The following is a 21,981-nucleotide window of genomic DNA, read 5'->3' as shown; positions in this document are numbered from 1 at the left end:
TTCAGTCAGGAATGCACTTTATTTATTCCACACTTAGAAAAGGACATCAGAAGGCACTGGAGTGGTTTAGCACATAACCCTACATCATAGGTGTCACTGCAGGACCAAGCTAAGGTCAAAGGTCAGCTCACTCTCTACTTGTCTGCTGCGCCCGTGAAGGCAAAATTGAAATAGATCAATAAATCTACTTACTGTCATTTTAATAGCATGTTCAACTTTGATGACGTTTTGACAAGGAATGAACTAAATTCCTCTCTGTGCTTTATCTTTAGACGAGGATGACAGTGATTCTGACATGAGTCAACTCTACTGTCTTAAGAGTGCCAACCTTTGAAGCCGCTATCAAAGCGTTCCCAAGTCTCAGCCTGACCTACTATATGTTATCTAGCCGTGTGCTAAAGTGCAGCTGTACGGTTCAAATGATCTCAGTATCTGTTAGGAAATCAGCTTCTTGGCTTGAAATGCAGGGTGAACTATTTAATGTGCTAGGTCATCTTGTTGTGTCCTTGACTAGCTGTGAAAGAGAGAGTATAAGAAATGCAGAGCCAAGGAACTGTACTCAAGGAGGCAAGGTGCAGAAACACACAACTGAAGGTCTAGAGTCTCTCAAAAAGATACATCCTTGACATCCAGGCAAGACATTCATGACATATCTGAATAAAAGCAATACCTGCTGAGCAACCTCCCCTTTTTTTCTTCTCAGCTTGGACCCTTTGGGTGCTTAGGCATCCCTGGGTAGACTAAGGTTTGGCACTAGGCGATTACACCATAAGATAGTGTACTTGTAGAAAAAGAAGGACAGCTACAGAGATAATATGCAGGGAGAATGTCTGATGAATAGTACAATATCGCATACAGGCAGTGTGCATTTTGACTGGCATGGCAGTGGAGACGACTTGCACTGTAGATATGAAGCAGCAGCATTCCTGTTCCAACTGAGAAGGGGCTGGATAAGCACCAGTGGTCTCTCTTTCCAAACCTGATCATATCAAATATGGCGGGGGCGGGGAGGCAATTATCCTGGCAAATTGATTTTACTTGGACAATGGCCTTTTGTCATTTCTTTTGAAAGCAAAACTGGTTCCTATGTAATTTTTCTTAATGAAAACATGTTGCAAATATGGCAGATGCTTAACAATAACCAGATGTTCTGTGTGTTTATGTACTGTTTCTATGGTGAGCAGCCTGTTGTAGCTTTTCCCTCTAAAGCTGGCCCATTCTGTCTTTACTTTTCATTGACAATCTCCCCTATTTAACACATAATTTTTCTTGTTTTACTTATAAAAAGAAATAAGTAAAAGCATGTGATCTTTTCTATTAGAAATTGTAAGGAAGCACAAAAAGTCTCTAGTCATCATGACACTCAAAGGTCATGGTCAGTCCTTCAAAATGTTCCGTCGGAACAAATTTCATCACAGCAAGACAGGAGCAAATCCCAGGAAGGTTTTCAGCCATGGTTCAGATCTACCAATCACAGCTAGGTAAGAGTTCTCCTACTAAAGGCAATCAACCACATTATCACATTTGCACGTCTCTACAAATAGACTGGGCCTTTCAGGCGAATCGCCAACCCAGTTTCCTGACTAAACTCCCCTTCATGTAGAGTAAGAGGAGTGTAATGCTACATGGTACTGAATAAAATAACATCGAAAATAAAAATAATATTATTAGAAATAATACATTATAATTAATTAAACTCTAAAGATAAAAACAGTACAATGTTGCATTCTGTGAGGGATAGCAACGCAACAGTTCATTTTCAAAAATGTAAACTCTCCTTCGTCCTTTGTAAAAATCACCATCATGAGTGTTCTCAACTGCTTCTTCCATTTTCTTGATTCCATGCCGTGTCCGAATGTGCTCAGCCGAATTTTCAGCGCCTGGCCACGCAGCCACCCTATCGGCAATCATCTTCTTCAAACTTCCTGCATGACTGCAGCTACAGTTACATCGCGTGGTGTCAACAAAGCAACACGTGCTGGCTTCAATCTGGTCATCCCGGGGGCTGCAGGGCGCGGTGTGTGTACCCCGAGAGTGCGTCCCAGTTTCTCCACAAGAAGGCCAGCAGGAGGATGAAGAGGAGTGTGGAGAGCGAGCGCGAGCGTGTCTTCATCAGGGGGACCACACAGTTGGCCACAGTTGAGACAAAGACCAGAAGGACAGCCATAAGGGCCAGCAGCACGTTGATAAGTTTTCCCAGGAGGGTGCGGGCTGTGGCATTTTCCAGCCCCTCCAACTGGACGACCTGCTGTTGTTGCTGCTGGAGCTCCATCTTAGAGATCCGTGTCTGACACGCCTCCAGCGCCTCCTGCAGAGGACACGCAGAATGACTCAGCAAAGTCACCTCCTTCAAGCATAAACATGAAAACACCTACAAGAACTAAACCCACAACAAACTGTACACTCATTGGCCACTTTACTGTACTTCACTATATTGAAATGTGTTTCTAATATTCGTCCCCTCTCATGTTTGTAAATAGGGTGGGCAAAACATTAGAAACACATCAGTATAATGCAGTCCAGTTCAGCACCACTGCAAACCACAACCCTTGACAGTGTCAATCAAAACTGGATATTATTATCGTTGTAAAAGTAGAATTTATAGCTGAGCTGTTGCAATAGATTTTACAGGTGTCCCTAATAGAGTGGCCACTGACTGTATATTTTATTGACCTCTGCCGCCCCCTGCTGCAGGGGAAAAGAAATGCAGCCAAGGGGCAACTTGAACTGTAAATACACTTCATGCAGGCATACACACGTGAAAACACACAAACCTAAGCCCTGATCGACAACAGGAAAGGACAGGAGTAATGTGAGTCATCTACAAGGAAAAGCTTATGTTTTGGAAAAACAGTAAAGCCGATGGACAGACTGGATTATCTGTCTCATCTTCCTGTTTACAGTGTCCACATGCACAATGAGATAATGCCTTTAACTGTTGGAGGGTGTGTCCCCACCTCAAACTTTCAGTTCACTTAAGACTGACACCATGGCATCTAGCCCACATCAGCTTACTACTAAATAAATCTGTAAGCTAGAGAGGCTGAGCTCTATTTAGCAAGACTTCTCAGTGTGGAACTCCAAATGGCAAAATTAAATAAAGAAAACATTATGATATAATAAGAATATTTACTGAAAACTATATATATAAACTAGCAATTTATGACACACATTTTGATAATTTAAATGATTAAAACTCAAATATTTATCATTGTGAAATGTCATTTTGTCACTTTTGTTTTGATAATAGTTACCTTGGCATTGTTGTTGCTCTAGATAACAGGAGCCACCTGGTTAAATTCAGTAGCAGTTGCTAAGCATGCTAAGAGGTTGGGAGCATGAGGTTGGCTGACCAGCCAGGGAACAGGGATTAGTAATGTCATTATGTGACATTAAGGAAGTAGACTTCTGACAAGGGCATTTTGAAATTAAAACTACTGCATATGGACAAAAACCAAGGTTAAATTATGTTAAGTGGCTTATTTCTTTAGTAAAATGTCAGAATACAATAATGTTATCAACACAAATATCAGTAATATGAGTAAGTGAATAATTTTGGTAAGTGCATTGCTGCATCCATATAATTATAATGTATTGCAATAATGTAATGCTGTTACTTGTGTGTGTTTATCAGATATTTTGTAATGGCTTTCAATGACTCAACCTGTTAGAAGTGAGGACCAGAACTGGCTATTTAATTGAACACTTTGCTTTATCTTCCAAAATTTCTTATCATCCCTTTCTTATAATTCATTGGTACAGCAGACTGCCATTTTTGAAACTGCCAATTTTAGAGAGCATTAGAAAATTGAATTCCAAATGAGCTGATTTTTATAGCTTCTAATTTATTTCTGACGTGGGAGGTGTGCTTATGGACGTTAGTCTGACAGACGGACCTGTATGTCTCTGGCTCTCTCATACGACTGGTAGGCGATCTTCTCCTCCATGCTGGCCAGCTCCTGTTTGAGGTTGAGGATTTCATTCTGGTGAAGTTCTGTCAGGTCATTCAGCTGTTCCTCCAGACGTTCACACCTGAACACACAAACACAGAAAACACACACACACACACGTGAGAGTCTGGGGCATAATTAGCTTAGACAAAGAAACACATGCAGGAATTAGTAGAAACAGACCCTGAAGGCATCTGACCACATGGCACTTGATTGAACTGATGACTTGCCCTGACAAGATTAGGACATGCTTACTCATCTGCTGATCCAACAGGCCAATCAGAGAGAGTCACCAGTATGAGACTAGCCAATGGGAGGTAACCAGCAGGAGGAGAGGGATCTATACTGCTGTTTATTTTGGCAGGCACATACAATTGGATGGACAGCATAGGACAAGAATAGAAAGAAGACAGCACCTGTGTATGTTTCTTTTTTAACAGAATATGTTAGGTAGGTAATATTAAGAATATACGGTGTGTAATGTGGGGTGACGGGATGTGATTTTAAAAGCTTTGCTTGTTTTATTTTTTATTTTTTTGCAAATCAAATCTTTAGAAATCAAGTTTGGTCAAAATAAAGTATTTGAAGGCCTCATGATGGACTTTTTTTGGGACATTTATACACTAAACGACTAATCCATTAATTGAGAAAGAATGAATACATTCATCTAGGGCTGTAACTACCCATTATTTTAATTTCCAATTAATCTACAGATTATTTTCTTGATTAATTAATTATTTGTTTGGTCTATAACATGCCAGAAAATAGGCAATGGGGAAAATCACGTTATCCCAGAGCCTGAGGCAATGTCTTCAAAACGCAACAATATTAAGAAAGAAGTAAGAAAACCAGCAAGTGTTCACATCTGAGAAGCTGAAACCAGTGAATTTCTTGCGTTTTTGCTTAAAATTGTTGCTGATTAATTTTATGTTGATTGGTTAATTGTTTCAGCTCTACATTCATCAACAATGAAAATTATTATTATTTGCAGCACTAGTTAAGAAAATCCCATTTTAGGCATTTCCCTGAGGGGCTATTTAGCAACATGATTGGTTTATGAATGATTATTCCCAGCGGGCAGGCTGAAAAGAGCTCCTTAGTGGTCATTCACACAGACTGCTCTGTATTCATATGGACATTTTAGGGAGAAAAATGCTCATGTTTCTTTCACTATGTAAGCTACTCTCTATATCTCCCCTCCTTGCCATTGTCCCACCCTCTTAATCTTTGTGCCCTCTTGTCAGAACATTCTGGAGGAATGTGAGTGTGTTTTTTAAGGCCAACTGCCCACAGACAGACCAAACAACAAAAGAGCTGAACAGAGACGTCTGAGTCTGAGACGAGATATGCAGAGCTGGGACAAGGGCTGAAATAACGCCAAAGATCTTTGTACTTAGAGGAACTGTGCAGGTGTGTCTGTCACTTTTGTGAAGTGCTCAATGTAAATGTCAACTGCTTTCTTAAAACAACAAAACTAACATTTTAAATTCTTATATGCAGTGCTGAGGCTGGTAACATTTTAATATACAGTCTAAATGCTAAAGCATCTTGTTAGAGCAACATAGTTACTGTAATAGTACTGTTTTTGATGGGTTACACAGAAAATAACACGACTGCCACTCAAAATCTGAATAATAATAACAAACAAGTCAAGGTTTTGTATTTATCTACTGTGTGCTAGCTTTGATAAAAGAGCTCTATAGAGCACAAGCAGGGCAAGTGTTGCCCATGATGATTCATCAGCAGCACATCAATATGAATGATCAGTATGTGTTCAAGAGTATGTTTCCAAAAATAGTAGCTCTTCCTGATTACTGACTGTTGGGCTTTTAGAGAGATTTCTTGTGCTAAACTGGAAATGCTCCAGGCATGTATGATACACACATTCCCGTATGTTCTCTTTTCTCTCTGTACCTGAAGCGCTCCTCCTGCAGTGCTTGCATAACAACTGTGTAGTCTCTCTGATAGTGGCTCTTCAAGCCATCGAGGCTCTCCTCTAGCCTTGCCTGGCCCTCCCTCAGCTCCTGCACCTCCTGTAGCAGCATGTCCAGGCTGGAGCTCTGGCTCCTCTCCAGTGTGTTGCCCTTGGAACTGGGGGGACCTCCAGGGGCCCCTGTGGTGCTGTTGGCCCCTGCTGAGCCTGATGTAGCACTAGAGCAGTCATCCTCGCTACCATACTTGGGACTGGGCTGGAGGTGATGCCCAGCATTGCCCAGTGAACGTCCGCCAGCCCCCATCACACCTTCTTCCACTGAGGGGTCGTCCAGAGAGTCTTTGAGCGAGGGTATGTTGTCAGCGCTGCCAAATTTGTTGCGAATGAGCGAGGCAATCTCCCGGGGTTTGGAGACAACGGCCCCAGCAGCAGAGTGAGTAGCCTGGGAGAAGCTGGAGAGGCCTCCCTTCACGCTGTCCACTACACCTTCACTGAAGCCTGTGACTTTGGCGCCTACATCCTTCAGGCCCTGCTGCATGTCCCGCAGAACATCTTTGGGCTGGCGTGGGATACCGTTGTGCTCCACTTCTCGCAACTTCCGGTGGTAGTGCTCCAGTTTCCTTTGCAGCTGCTGGATGGTCTGTGCCGACTTCTGGTTCTTTTTCTCAAACACCTGACAGCCACAGAACAGGTTTTCCTTAGTGAAGGGAATAAACATTACGCTACAATAATCCACTCCACTTCAATACATTTATTAAGTTCCCTCCCTACCTCTAGGGACAAACAAACTGAACAAACAGGTTTAGTGTTAATGCACTGATATCACATAAGCTTTCCAGCCCGTTAAAAATATAAATCAATCAGTCCCCTGAATTAATTTTTTTTAAAAGTATACGTTTTATATTTTACCTGTTTGATGCGTGTGCTTTGCTGTTTGTCAGCATTGTTGGCCAGTTTGAGGTATTCTGCAACATTGTCATCCCTGGCCGTCTGCTCGATCTTAATCTGCTCTGTGAGCTTGAGGATTTTTTGCTGCAGCTGGGCGATTGCCTGCTTTGTGCGCTGAGGGTCTGGGGTGCCATCCTCACATCCCGGGAATGAACCGTCTGCCCCACATGAAACAGCCAGGGGTGTTTGGCCCAGTCCACTCACCTCCAGCCGGTCGATCTGAAGTGAGGAGATGGGAAAAGACGAGAGGGAGATTGGGATAGGTAAAAGGTCAGAGGAGAAATGAAAGGTCAAAGCAGAAAATAAAAGGGAGGGAGCAGGGAAGAAAATGTGTGAGTTGCATATTGAGGGTTCTTAGTCATTTTGCTGACACACACTAAAAACAGAGGCTTCTGCATTTTTGCAGTCAGTCGCCTGGAAAAAGGGCAAATTGAGTCAGTTGAAAAAGCTACTTGCGGTCAGTTTCTCTGAAGAGGAAGATGCAAGGTATTGTTTTTTTCATTTACAAAGAAAAGAAAGTAGAAGAAAAAAACAATTTTCATAATTTTCAGCACATCCATACAAAACTCAATACTTCCAGGTGTGAAAAAAAGAAGTATCAGATTAATCTCTATTTTTGTTTGTTCAGGGAGCGACGATATATGACAAGACTGACAGGATATTAGATTTTTGTTTACAACAGTTTCACAGATTAACAATATTTGTCTGTGTTGCTTTTTCAGATATTTACCTCGTTTTGTCAACAAGCCACAAAGCATTTGTGTAAAAATCAAAGACACTATCTAAATTGGGTTTTTCCTGAAACTAGATAAACTCTACCTGAGAAGATGATGAACCTACTAGCACTTTCAATCACAGGCAAGCTGATGTGATTCATTTCCTCAAACACCTCAGGGGAACACACAGAACCCTGCGCTATAGCTGGAGCTATGTGCTTCAGGGGGGAATTGTGATCAAAATATTCTTCTCATCACTGAACATGCACACAAAATAAGCAGCTGAACCTGACAGCACACCATGGGGGTTTAGAAGCCACCCAGAAAAACGAAAAGCAGAGGATCGTGCAAAGAGTTAAGAGCAGAGGCGCATGGGTGAGCTATTCGCCTTGGCATCCACCACTCACACACCCCACAGCCTTTAAATAGGCTTACCATTACAATCACTCCATTACGGGTACAAACGAAAACCACCAGCGGCTCACCTGCATGACTAATTGATGACAGACACCACAGTCAACAACACAAACCGCAACGCATCCGGGATTAAACCAAAACTCCAGATCAAACTTTCTTTCTGCCCAAATGATTTAAAGTACAGAGAAATTAGCCCAAACTAGCTCTCTTTGATAAGACATCTTGTGTCACAAAAGCGACCTTAACGTGCGAAAAAAGCGGCTCACCTTTCCATTCGTTAAACGGAGAAATTGTTCCCAGTGCATTGTCCCCAAAGTGAAGGCGAGCTGTGTATTTTCATCTGTCCTGACACTTTGGTAAAGTTAAACTCCTAGCCTGTGAAATTCCCAGCGCCGATTCTTTAAGTTTCGCCTCCTGTCGCTCCTACTCACCGGGCGTGTTGTGAAAGTTGAAGCGCACCTGAAACTCAGACAACTGGGCAGTGCGGGAAGCTCCGCCCCCTCCCCTCACAGCTGAGGGATGACATCATCCTCTGAGCTGCACGGCAGGCAGCCGTCAATCATCCTCACTAAGAGCAGAAATAGCTCCTCAGTTAGGGACTTTAGTTTTACTCTATTAGGTTCACTGACAGACTAACAAAATTCACATACCTAAAATAAAACTTTATTGGTAGGTTGACACACAATTAATTTGACACTATACTTATATGTAACTACATTTATTCAAGCACTGTGTTTAAGTACAAATTTGAGGTACTTGTACTTTACTAGAGTATGTCCATTTCCTGCTACTTGATGCTTTTACTCCACAAGAATTCAGAAGGAAATGTTATACTTTTTACTGCTTTACATTTATTTGACAGCTGAAGTTATTACATACTTTTCAGATTAAGATTTTACATACAAAATATGTGATCAGTTTATAACATAGGACACATTGTTGTAAACTACCCAACACACAGAATAGTTCAAATTAGCTCTACCTCGACCAACTACAACAGTAAAATACTACTTACACATAAACTTATAATTATATAACACTCACAGGGGCAATTTTTCTTCATTAGTAGTACTTTTACTTTTGATACTTTAAGTACATTTTGCTGTTAATAGTTCTTTTACTTAAGTGACATTATGAATGCAGGACTTTTACATGTTATGGGAGTATTTTTATATTGCAGTTTTGCTACTTTTACTTAAGTGAATGACATGAATACTTCTTCCACCACAGGTGCAGTGGACTCATTTACAGGACACTACAGATACTGACATACAAACAAAAATATCAAGCTAAACAGATATAAACAAACTTAAATATACAGCTAGCAGGTTAGATTGTTATTATGTATGGTATGTACGGGGTCATGGTACAGGAAGTGCAACTAGGGAATATCATTAATAATTGATCTCATCCATGTCACTTTTAACAGCAAACAAATGAATGAACGAGCAACACAAAACAACACAACCTCACAAAAACAAAGACTCCAAATGCTTGCTGATCAGTATCTCAGACCTGCATTACAAAGATGAGAAAGTTTCATGGTTGTCTTACAACATATTGGAAAATAACGTGTTAAATGATTACAGGCATGGGTAACAAATTCTTTGCAGCTACAACTGCAATGCAGTTTGAATTGAGTTGAACAAGAGGGTACGGGGCAGACTGGGAGTCTGGGCCATAATGTGAGACTATATGATCTCCCAGTCTCTTATCTGACTGTTGGTGCCAGCCAATAGAGAGGAGCACTAGAGGGCAAGAAAAACCAGTCTGACATCCCTTTACCGCATGCACACATGCGCACACACACACACACACACACACACACACACACACACACACACACACACACACACATTCCCTCTGAGTACTGGGAAACACTACAGATTCATCTACAATTTTTAGGTCATTTGGCTTTAAATGGCTTGAAATGTATTTGCATTTTGTTGATTATTGTACAACAGCATTAAATAAAACAAATCCCACATCCATGAGTCAATTTACCTAACAAATGTTGTGTACAGTAAGTCTAATAATTACTAAATCCTCTTGATGGGCAGCCAAGGCGATCAAATGAATCAATCAGAGAACTAGAATAGCCTGCTAGGCTGGCACAGTAAAGAACTAAGAGGTGACGTTTCAGAGCAGCACCTGGTCTGTTCTCGGCTATAAACAAAACAGTATTAATAGCTTTATGAGGGTGAGCATGAATGAAGTCCATATGAGCACTCCATGGAGTAAATGTAAAGATTTCCCAGTTTGCTCTTGTCTTACAGATGACTCAGTTATCTGAACAATCAAATATGTGCCCTCTGCCTAAAGATATACTGTAGATAAAGAGGGCAAAGGACGAGTCAGTGGAACCCTTTGAACTGGAATACACTGCAATACAGAGTAGATAGAGGTTTTAGCTATTGTGATAAGAAGGTCTAGGGACCTGCACACACTGGCACCAAATCAACAACCTTTCATTGATCAAAAAATTCACTGTCAGCAGAGTTCTTCAGTTACGTAAGCAAAGGAACCACACACAGCTGGTCAGTCAGGTGGTTTACAAGTGTGTACCCTCTCTTACAGCTCTACAGACAGCTTATATGTTCTCTATGACTGGTCACTGCACAGTTATGATCTCATTTTTATACACACTCATACTGTTATGTGACCACACATAATAAAGCAATGCTTCATCCACAGCTTTCCGATACTGATAAAGAGTTCCAGTTACCGAATAAATTGTCTGTACGATCAGTGTCATCCCCAAATGGTTGAGTTTTTCTGTGACTAATCATGCGTGTAATTAAAGATGGTGAGCTGAAGGATTAGGCTAATTTCCCAGGGTTAACAGAGCCAAACATGCTGATGTGCTGAGCTACTGAAGCAAAAAGCGACAGGCACTGCATCACTGGAGCTTGTGCAGCCTAATGAGGGAAGTTGTGTGTGTGTGTGTGTGTTTGTAATTGCGGGGCTGCCTGATCCCACTCTGATTAGGCTTTATCAGTAAGAAAGACAAAATAGTCTGCATAGACCTGTCCCCTGCCCTATGGCTTCTTGCATGCACACACATACACACTCTTGAAGGAGTCTGTTCTCACTCCACCCATGTCCAAAACTGGGTGCGCCTGCTGGTTGGCCTGGTTGTGCAACAGCCTCTGATCCACAAAGCTGGTTAGAGCCGTGAGGGCAACCCTGACTTACCTTAGATCCACCAGAGGCCTGGGAAAAGCCCAGCCAAACCTAAAGACTAAGACCTACAGCCATATGTCTCACACAAACAGGCCTTTAGAAAGAATTACCAGGCTAATGTTAAATATGCATCACACATAATCAGATATATGCAACAAAAACATGTTGTACTGCCCCATCTCAGTCTCTCTCTCAGTCACACAGGACACACATATGCCCCAAATTCCTGTCTGCTCAATGTAGGTCATAGAGCAGAAAATCGACTGATGCTGTCATGGGTCCCTTTCCTATTTTTTGGGGCAATCTCTCAGTTCTCTTTTCTCTCTTCCCCATAGCTTCACTCATGCCATCCCCTGTTTTCTTCTCCACTAAGCCCTGTTTAATGTGTTAGTCAGATGACTCAGGTGAGTTCAGGTACAGTTAATGTTGAGATGTTCTGATGGCCAAAGAGTGGAGACAGACACAGTCTTAAGCTTCTTGTCACACACCGATTGATATCTATACCCTATCCAGGTCAGGGTGAGTGGTATTTGAACCCCATTTCCACCCTTGACTGCTGCTTATTGTTTAAAGATGTATGTATTTTTACACCACATGTTTAAGAATAAAACAAAATCATCATAATATTTATTATGTTTTAAAATTATAGCTTATATAACGGTCTTAAACACAGTATTTAATGTAAACATGGCAATCATAAACCACAGCATTGAGCTGTGCTGTGATTGTTCTGGATATAAACATTTTGGTCTGAAATGCCCAAGTTATCTTACCCTCTTTCTATTTTCTTTTCTCTATTGTCAAGGTCAAGAGAAAAGAAAATAGTTTTTACTGTTTGTACGTGTGAGTAAAAAATACAGTACCTTGTTGGTCGTTATGCCTCGCATTCCTGCAGAGTGGTTGTGAGCTTCCTGTGATGTCAGCTTGTGTTTCTTGTGAAGCAGCGGTTTCACGTGCCAAGATGTAAGAGTGATACTAGCATGATACTGTAACTTCAGGTTTTTTTCTGGGAAATCTTTTCTGCTCTACACCTCTCCTATTACAGCATTCTCTGCAGTATGGAAAAGGTGCAGCACTGATGTGTCACGGCACATCAGAGTTTTAGCAGGGTTAGCTGGCTCTCCAACCCGGCTTATCTACAGAGTCCAATATCCATGAGAGACAGGACCTTGGATCCATGGTGGACATGAGAAACAGGGTTTTTAGGTGTATGCTTAGTGCCGTGCCTAAATAATTTCTGTGATTCGTCCACCTGTAAACAGTCCTTTTGTATTTTACAGCCGTGTTCTCTCCATGTATACCACTTGTGTCTCTCTGACCTCATCAGGCACCGAAGCCAATCATCTCTGACTGACTGAACATCACAACCCTGATTAGTTGGTTTGATCTTTAACCCTGCAGTCTGAGGATCATAAAGTGGTTGTCATAGCAACAACATGACAGTACTTAGTGACCCTGATGTCTTTTATTAAACGGATAAAAATGTATCAGTTTGCGCCTGATGGTATGTGGTGGGGCAGAGATGATATAAGCATGCAATGAAGTGCATGTGGGTTCATGGAGTGTGTAGCTGCACTTTAATTTATTATTTAGTTATGAAAAACATCAGTGCACGTGACAAATCAGTGCCATATCTAACCCTAACCCTTTTTTCTGCCATCCCCTATTCATTTCCTCATGGTTTCGGTTCCCACCAAGGCATGCCTAATTAAACAGTGCTGAAAATGACACAAAAGAGATGTTTTTAAATGGAAATCCGCTTTTTGTTTCCTTTAAGGGGATCCAATATGGCAACAATGAACCCCATTCATCAGATATGGAAAATTACAGTCCATGTGAGGCAGTTTACTCAACACATGCACTTGTGAATTAGCACACAACATTAAGTTGCACTAATAATCATGCAAAACACTGTTCCACGGCACGCACACACGCACACACACACGCACACACACACACACACACACAGCCAATGCCTGTCAGTGCATTTCCTAAGGAATTCAGAGGGTTTGAGAAAAGCCCTTCGTATTCACATCCAAAAGAAACACACACCAGCAGCTGAGAGTGCAGGTCTGGGGAGAAAGAGACAAAACCCAAAACAAAAACAGAGACTTTTCTAGGGCCCCACTATCACAACAAAGACTTTAAATCCCTTTGATTTCAAGACCAAATCCTTTTCACACCATGAGATTGGTCTCCTACCAGATTTTGTGGCTTCTAAGTTTCTGAAATACCTTTTATGGTTTCAACACAGTATTGTATTTAGTTACAATCAATGGGCACATAACGCACCTATATTAACAGGTGAGTAGCCACATAAACACTATATCAATGTAAACACATGTACTGAGTAATGTAATGAGTCAAAACCACAGATGATGACCATGAACACACACACACACACATACTATAAACAGGTTCAGACTCACAGTGGTGGGAGTAGGAAGTGTAGAGGTGTCAGCAGTTACCAGATTGAGGATGACCTCCATGGCGGGGTGACGCATGCGCACGGCTTGGACTGGAATTTTGTTTGGTCTATCTGTTTGTTTGGGAGATGACCACAGCTGGGGCAAAAGGGGAAGAGCGTGGCCCTGGGAGAGCACTCATCACTCAGGACACTTCTCCCAAACAAAGTCCACTGGACAAAGACTCCACTTGACTACAAGGAAGTGTAGACTCTTAGGAATTACTGTTAGCTTGATTGAATATCCAGAATCCATAGAGTGCTCAGTCCCTCCAGCAATGAACCATGACTATTGGTAGCCCCAGAGTCTAGAGAGTGTTGTGCTGCTGGTTCACAGAGGAGCCGCTCCTCAAAGCCCATGACTATGCTTCAGTGCTAACACATGCTCCGCACAACACAGCAACAGGCAGAGAGCCTATGGAACACACATATATGCACTTCGCTAAGCACAACTCCCACGGACAGCGTGCATCAGTGGAAGAAAAACGACTCCTCTGGAGCAAAGGGTCCGTATGATGCGGGTTTAGGGTGACAGAGCCGAGGCGGTTAATCGGATGAAGACTCGCAGGGTTGGATGGAGGGTTAAAAGAAGGAAGAGTTTACTGTGAAGTTGAGTGTTCAAAGAGTCTGTCGGGGATAAAATCCTCAGAGAGAGAAAAGAGAGGCAGAGATCCAGAGGACGGATGTGAGGGGAGCGAGGGAGCAGACAGGAAAAAAAAAGAGCCCACCAGGAGCTGTCACTGAGAGGGAGACGGAGCGAGAGAGGGAGCAAAGAAGAGAGGGGTTGTGAGAAAGCTTTGTGAAGGGAGGGGTGGGTGGGCTTTTCTTCTGTTGGAGTTTCTAGGCCAGCTCAGCTCCAAAACAGTGGCTAGCTCAGGCAGAAAGAAAGGGAGAAAAATCTTCCACTCCCGCCTTTCAATTATCACAGTTTGATTGTCGCAGCCAATCAGTTTCCTGAGTGATCATGCTGTAATGAATCACCTTCTGCTGCCTGTGTGCGCTAACAAACAGGGTTAGACCAAGTGGTTCTGCTGACCAATAGCACATACTGAACTCCCTGAACTGTGCTTAAAGTGACATGGTTTTTCACATAGGTTGTGTAACAGGAAATAAACAGATGCAAAGGAGTGGACAGTTTTGGTTTAAGGTGCAAAAAAAAACCTGCACCCACAAAAAAAACCCAGATTTCACAGTCATATGATGATTACAAAGCTGCTATTCAAAACTGTGCATATGTGTGCACACATGACCATAGCCTATGATTGCATCACTGCATTACTTATCCACTGACGAAAGAAGTGCTTCAGCTCTGCTTTGGTAATATTCTACTGAAATTTCACAGCATGGTGATCACTTTTATTAGAATGCAAACAATTAATTATATATACAGAAAGTAAAATGTCAGGTGGAAATGAAATTATCCACTTCAACTACAATCCAATGGATATTTTCATTTGACCTGAGGTCCATATCAAAATTCAGTCTCACATTGGTCACCTTCACTGCATTAAAACACATGCAAATTCATATTCAAATGCTCCCACAAACACCATTTTATGAGCCTCGGCGTATGGTTCTCCAAGATAAAGTCTTGGTGTAAGCCATCACTTCCAAATGTGTACAAACCAATTAGGGAGAAAAAGCAAAGCAGGGTGCGTAGGGGGTAAGGCACGACAAGGGCTACTAAAGACTTCTGTGCAGAAGCCGACAGGAGGGAGGGGGAGAGGAGAGCATGAATACAGGCTTTAATGAGAGAGCGGGAGGAGTTAGGGGACCGGGAGAGAGGGGGTAGGATTTGGGAAAAGGCTGCTTATATAAGAACAAACCCAACTTGCTCAGATGAAATTGGAAGTGTGACATGTAGGTTTGACCCCAGTATTGAATCAAAGGGACACATGGCAGCATCAGTCGTTTAAAGTCCAGTCCTAACATTACAAAAGAAAGTCAGTTATTCCATAGCTGCACATCGCTAAAGCTATATTCCCTTTACTTCTCTTCACTTGTAACATTTTCCATTCACACATATATATGTTTTCACTCTCTTTATTACTAATTTAAGCAAGCAGCCTCACACAGAAACACACTCACACACACTCAAACAATCAACGGTTTTAAGAGGCAAATGACAGATTAAACTTAAGAGCCAATCCTTGTAAATGTAGGTATGGCTTTGTTTTATTTATATATGCATACATGGAGAAATATGCATAATTCCATTTGTGGTATTTGTGAAAGACAAATGTTTCATTAATACTAAGCTAACCAAACCAACATTATTTGGTCATTTAGCTTAGTCTATTGTTATTGGCGTAATGCTTTGTAATATGGAGGACATATATTGTGTTTTTTGTGAAATGTGTAATTTAAAGTCTTCAAAGTTTTATTAAATAGAATTTCGATCAAGTGCCATGTCAGATATGTCAACCATATTACCTCTTTTGCTCTAAATCTAAAAAAGCAAACAATATACGCAAGCTCAGTTAACCAGTTAACCTAGCAAGCTAGTTAATTTAGCTAGTTACACCTGGCGGCTAGCAGGGGTAAATATTTAGTAACAAATAATCTCTATGCAAGAAGTAGTTTGTGTGGTGAAACCCTGTTTTAATTTAGTGATAATCTCCATTAAATCTCCACTATAACAATTTTGTTATAACAAGGCTAAGTTTGAACTTAAGAAGAGCTGGTACAACTGGACCAAGTAATTGTATATCACAAAGGAACTAATAAAAGAAAATCGTCATAAGGTACAGTATTTTTCTTACAGATGACTTAACTGTCAATCATTAGTCACTTAGGGGAATCCCACACTGGACTCACTAACAGGTTCCTTTCAGACATGAATGCATTGTCATTCCAGCCTGAGTTCCAAGTCTCCTATGGAGGTTATGTGGCCCCCAGCAGCTCCTGTCAGTCCAGGAATACTCACCGCTTTCAGGGTGACTCAGGACATCTTTAGACACTCTCTGGTAGCATGCCATAATTACATACCCCAAATAGCAGAGTGGCTCTGCAATGACAAATTCACAGAGGGGGGTATACTCATGCCCTGACAAGTGACTGATGCTCGAAAACGAAAATTGAAAATGGAGATGTTGGCCTCAAGGGCGGTTTTACCTTATTATTGCCACATTAGCTGGTCAAACTTAGGGGGCAGAAAGAACAGCTGTGACCTGCCCTAGGTGTTATTTACATTGGCAGAAATTAGCTACATTTTAAGTAAGATGGTAATAAAATTATCGGAAAAAAAGATTTATCTTTGCAAAGTGTTATCAGAATTAAATTAGAAATTACATTTTTAAACTCAAATATGATTTCTCAGACACAGTGGTCCAATTTGTAGGGTGAGATTTGGAGTAATTATGCATCTCGTTACTGACTGCCCACAGACATATTCATTAGATGTCATGTTTTCTGTTCCATGTTCTATATGTATTAGAGTTGCATTGCGCTGGAAATTAAGTTCATTTATAGCATTTACAATAGAGGAATCTTTATGTGCGAGTGTGTGAAACTATCAAGAACATTTGTCTCTGTTGGGATCCTTTTGTGGCGTCACATTTAATGGGTTTAAGACAGATGTGCCTTGCAGACAAAACAATGACCCAATTTGATGAATACATCACATCGCAATATCTCTTTCTCTCTCACACACTTAGACACACATGCTTTTTACAAAGGGGACATGACCTGCTGAACTGGTGATGTATGTGATTAATCGCAAGCAAGCTTATCTAGTTATTCGACACACCCGGCAGTAGGACTTTAGGCTACTATAGTATCATGTGATCTATAGTTTAGGAACTCCTATTGCAATGTATGGGAACACAGAATATATATGATATTCATGCAAAAATCACTGTCTAAAGTACCAGTAACACAGTATCGCATTCAAAAGATATTATGGAGACACATTAAACTTTGAAGGCTAATGACTGTTTAGCATATTTCATTTATTTTATTCAATGTATTGGAAATGCTTCAATCTCATTAACTGCATTTTTCTATAGGACATAAATAACAAAGTATATAGGCTTGAGCACAAGGCGCAGAATGTTATAATAAATGGCTTAAGACACCTACTCACGCACTCTCTTAATAAATTGCAGTTCTAAGGCCTTGTTAGCCTGCATTTTACTTTGAATGTTTTGGAATAAAAAGTGTTATGTTATTATGTTACATGTGAACATTTTCTTACACTAGAAAATGCACTAAGAACGACTGAGATGAACTAATAATGTACTTAGTAGATGATGTGACAAGTTGTAAAGCTTCATCATTGTTATGGAAAATTAAGATTGACAGATTGAAACTAATGTGTTTGTTATAATTTCTATGCCTGTCTATTTCACATGTAGGCTGGGCTACATGCAAAAAAGACTGTTGAAAATGGAGTATTTTGGAGGAGACAGACAGTTGAAATTAAGATGCTGTAATTATATATTTTAGAGAATGCTTGGCACTTGTTTAGAATACTTATGTGATTCCAACTTTCTAATGTTTTAATTGGGGAAGCAAACAAATACACAGCAAACAAGTACACAACAGTGGCAAGCTTCAACCATAGCTCCAAAATATGGAGTTATTAAAATAGTAAAATATGACTGCTTTGACACTAACTGCTGCCACCTTTTGTATCAAACTACTACAGCAAAAATTAGCAAAAATCTGATGCTTTACACACAATATTTTTCTGGTTTGAAAACAGAGGTACTGTACATTTTGAATGGACAATACTCTGACTGATGAGCGCACACATGAAGGCACAGAACTTGTGCGGAGATGTTTCCTCAGCCAGCGAACAGAGGCAACAAGATTCTTATATAATACTCGCTGTCATTTGGAGGACAAAGCCTGGTGCTGAACTGAAGCCAGACAGGTGCTTCACAGCAAAAAAATTCTGGAAGAATCCAGAAGAGAAAGGGAAGAGACCAGCTCTGATGTAACTGGACTAGGATTGGAGAGTTGAGTAAGCATGATAAACAGAGAGCCATATAGAGAGTGAGAGTAAAACATAAAACTTGAATTGAATTAGGAGTGAGAGCTGTTACAATTGGGACTACATGATGTTATAAGGCGTAGAATTAACCAAACCACTGTTTTACTGTGCCAACACCACAGTTCCCTCCGTGTGATCTTAAATTGTGATGGGTTATGCTGTGGCATGGTTTGGGGGTGTGATAGGTTACGTAAAGGCAGAAGAGCGGGAGCATTGTCTGCACGGACTCGTGGTAATTCAAGCCTGAGAGACCGAGACCATGACTCTGGGCTCAGGCCTAGTTGAACAATACCTTCCCCATAAAAAGAAGCCCCCTGTCCAACCCTGGCTGTCCAGTCCTCCCTAGTCTAAACTCCAGCATAATCATTGGTCCTATTAGCAGTTACATAAACCACTGGGCACTTTATACACAGGGGCCATTATGACTGGCGAGGTCACAGAGCGTGAAACATCTTAGTAGCCAACTCCAATACTGGCATTTACAAGAGGCAAGCAGGAAGGAAAACAAACAAACGACGATAACAACAACCCAAACAATTAAGTGCTCTCAGTCTCATTTCCTGTATGGACACAGATAACGGTGAATAGCATCAGTTACATCAGAGAAATAAGCATGTCTGTGCCATTAATAAGTATTGGTATATTTAAAATGTCGGTTCACCCAAATCACAAAAAAAAAAAAAAAAAAAAAACATATTTTCTCACTTTCCAATTGTGACATTGGAACTACTTTCTACTAAAGAAATAGTCAGCATAAAAACCCTACACTTGATCTATGGTTAGTACAGCTGGTTACAGGTCAGTGTTCATGAAAATACAGCACATGTGTACACTATGAGAGTCTGCTAAGGTACAGTATAATGTTTGAACCTTTGACAGTGAATGTAGCAAATCTGTTTGGGTTATTACCTGTTTTACTTGCCATTTTGAAAGTGCAGGGAGAAGACAGTGGAAAATACATGTATACAGCATGCCACTTTACCTTCAGTAGAGCTAGACCAATAAATCGGTGGGCCAATATATAGGCAGATATCAGCTTATTGCAGAAAAATCCTTATTGTCAAAGACAGGTTTGGGGTAATTTAGAAGTCATTTATGTCCCGCTCAGTACACATCATGGTAACAATTATTTAAGGGATCTTTTGTTTGTTTAGATTATTTGCATATGTATATCTATCAGATATATCAGCTATCATTATCGTATCAGCCTCAAAAATCCAGTATTGGTTGTGTTATAACCTGCAGTGTTTTGCTTTTTTCCCCCAGTTTTATGTATGAGTATGAATGTGCAGGTGATGGTGTGATATGTGTAAGAGACAGTGTGGGTACATGCGGTGAGACAAAGTGTGTATGTGCAAAGCAGTGTGTGTACGTGAAGGGAAACAGAGTGGGTACGTGGGGAGAAACAATGTTTGTCCATTGGTGGTGGTTGGTATTTGTTGGAGCTGCTTTTGTTTATACTCAACCCATCCTGGTTATGCAACATGGACACAGAAAAGGCGCTAGCCCAAAATGCAGAGTTGGTCTGGCTGGATGCTGTACAATACCCAGAGTACCATGGGGCAGTATGCAGGCCCAAACACACTGCCAACCTATTCATAACCAGGAAGATGAAGAATCACGAACAAAGAGACCCAGCTTTTTGGCCTTGAAAGATTATTTGTTCTGGCCCCTTCTCAGTTTTCTTGTCCTCTCCAAACCACATACCACTTTTTGTGGCCCCATGTTGACCTCACAGACTTATTTGATGGGCTGGGGTCTGGGTACTGTTTGGGAAGTTTTAGCAAGACTCCATTGTGTGAATTAGGCCACTAAGAAGCATTACATTTCATAACAGGAGGACAGATAATGAGGATTGGCATTTGGCTAATAGTGCTCATCAGCGTTTGACATCTATTACCTAATGAAAATCTTAGAGGGCATTCTTTCATTGCCCACTCAGATTATCTAACAATGTAATGGAGACTGTCTCATGTACTGAAGCTAACTTCCAAAACTGAACTCACAATCATACTGTAATTTCCATGACTTTGGAAATACACAGGTTAATTCTTAGGGTTCTCACAAGAGAATAACCCTAGTCAAGATCAGAGTTGAGACCGGTTCAACCTCAGCTCTACCTTGTGTGAAAGTTGAATACTATCCCCATTCTCCTCCATGTCTGATGCACCATATCGTCCGCCAAAATTGTAGTAGTCCATAAGACATTCCCCTGTTCGAGGTTTGGTGAATTACTATTCCAGGGATGAATGTGGATTATTATACCATTACCAAAGAAAAACAGAAGAGAATATTACAACCTACTACAGCCAACTTGAATATTACAACCAACTATAGCCTCAATCCACAAGGGGGAGCTAGAGCACAAAATATGTTACACAGTGTGTGTCATCTGCTGTATAGAGAATTGACTGTTACTGGACTGTCTTTGACTGCAACCATTTCCTCACAGGTTTCCTGTCAATACCCTTTCTTTTTTTACAGCATTCTTTCATGACAGACATGTCAGTAGGAGGAGTGTAACATATGTAACATTGTTCAGACCTGATGTGGCAGTCATTTCAAGGCACACAGGTGCCTTGCGGGCTGATAATGAGAACAGGGAGGAAGGGAGGATATGTCAAGGAGATAAACAGCATAAATTGCAAGCGTGAGGGCGGCAAATGGTGTAACCCTTGTGGTTATAGACAGGAGATCATGAGAAAAGATTAGAAAAAGTGGTAGAGTTAAGGGTAGATAAGATGTGTGTCTATGTCAGTGTGCAGAAAAAGCCTATTTGTGATGCTATGTCATTTTGGATGGAACATTTTCAACAGCATTATTTGCCTGAACAAAAACAAATATACTGCCAATGTTGTTTCATTGGTCTAGTGGTAATTTTCCAGTGGGAAAGTGAGACTTTCTGATGGGATGCAATAGTGAAAAAAATAAAAGATTCCTAGGATTCCAACTGGCTGACACGAGAATAAGAGGAATGGTTCTAGTTATCAGTGGAGAGAAAATATGACGATATTTCCCTAGAGGTTGTGATCAGATTTGAATTGTGTGTGCATGTGTTTTCTAAGTGGGTCAGTGGAGCAGAGCTGAGCTCAGCGATCTATAGCCTCATCCATAATTCATCAGTCACACAAATGATATAGACTGAGCAGGGAGTGGCAGGGATGCAGAGGATGCCCTCAGTGAGTCTGTCTGCCTATTTTCTCCACTCTCCTCTCCTCTCGGAAAGAGCAGTTTCCCTTTGAAAACAATCTACTGACCACCCTGAGTAAAGAGAAGAAAACCAAACACAACCAATCAACACATTTTTCATAAAGGTGCACAGTAGTGTATATTTCAAACCTAATACTGACAGTTACCTCAGTAAAAACAAACAC

General features: G+C 41.0%; 1 protein-coding gene across 12 annotated transcripts in view; it reads right to left on the bottom strand.

The window, feature by feature from the left end:
- Positions 1 to 21,981, bottom strand: part of tmcc1a (transmembrane and coiled-coil domain family 1a) — a 45,291-nt gene continuing 23,310 nt past the window's right edge. For 4 of the 12 annotated variants that reach the window (XM_044211952.1, XM_044211956.1, XM_044211953.1 and 1 more), the window contains 4 exons: positions 6,793 to 7,050; positions 5,865 to 6,556; positions 3,897 to 4,032; positions 1 to 2,308 (listed from right to left, as the gene is read on the bottom strand). In XM_044211952.1, the coding sequence (XP_044067887.1) occupies positions 1,994 to 2,308; positions 3,897 to 4,032; positions 5,865 to 6,556; positions 6,793 to 7,050 (1,401 nt within the window). In that variant the 3' untranslated portion in view covers positions 1 to 1,993. Of the gene's footprint in view, positions 2,309 to 3,896; positions 4,033 to 5,864; positions 6,581 to 6,792; positions 7,051 to 8,230; positions 8,408 to 12,010; positions 12,457 to 13,576; positions 14,353 to 21,981 lie in introns of those variants that run through there. The other 8 variants (XM_044211954.1, XM_044211957.1, XM_044211960.1 and 5 more) reach the window with 6 other exon arrangements.

The sequence above is a fragment of the Siniperca chuatsi genome, linkage group LG10 (assembly GCF_020085105.1).
Source record: "Siniperca chuatsi isolate FFG_IHB_CAS linkage group LG10, ASM2008510v1, whole genome shotgun sequence".
Taxonomy (NCBI): Eukaryota; Metazoa; Chordata; class Actinopteri; order Centrarchiformes; family Sinipercidae; genus Siniperca; species Siniperca chuatsi.
The sequence above is the reverse complement of the archived record's forward strand: the minus strand, read 5'-3'. Positions and strand labels throughout refer to the sequence as shown.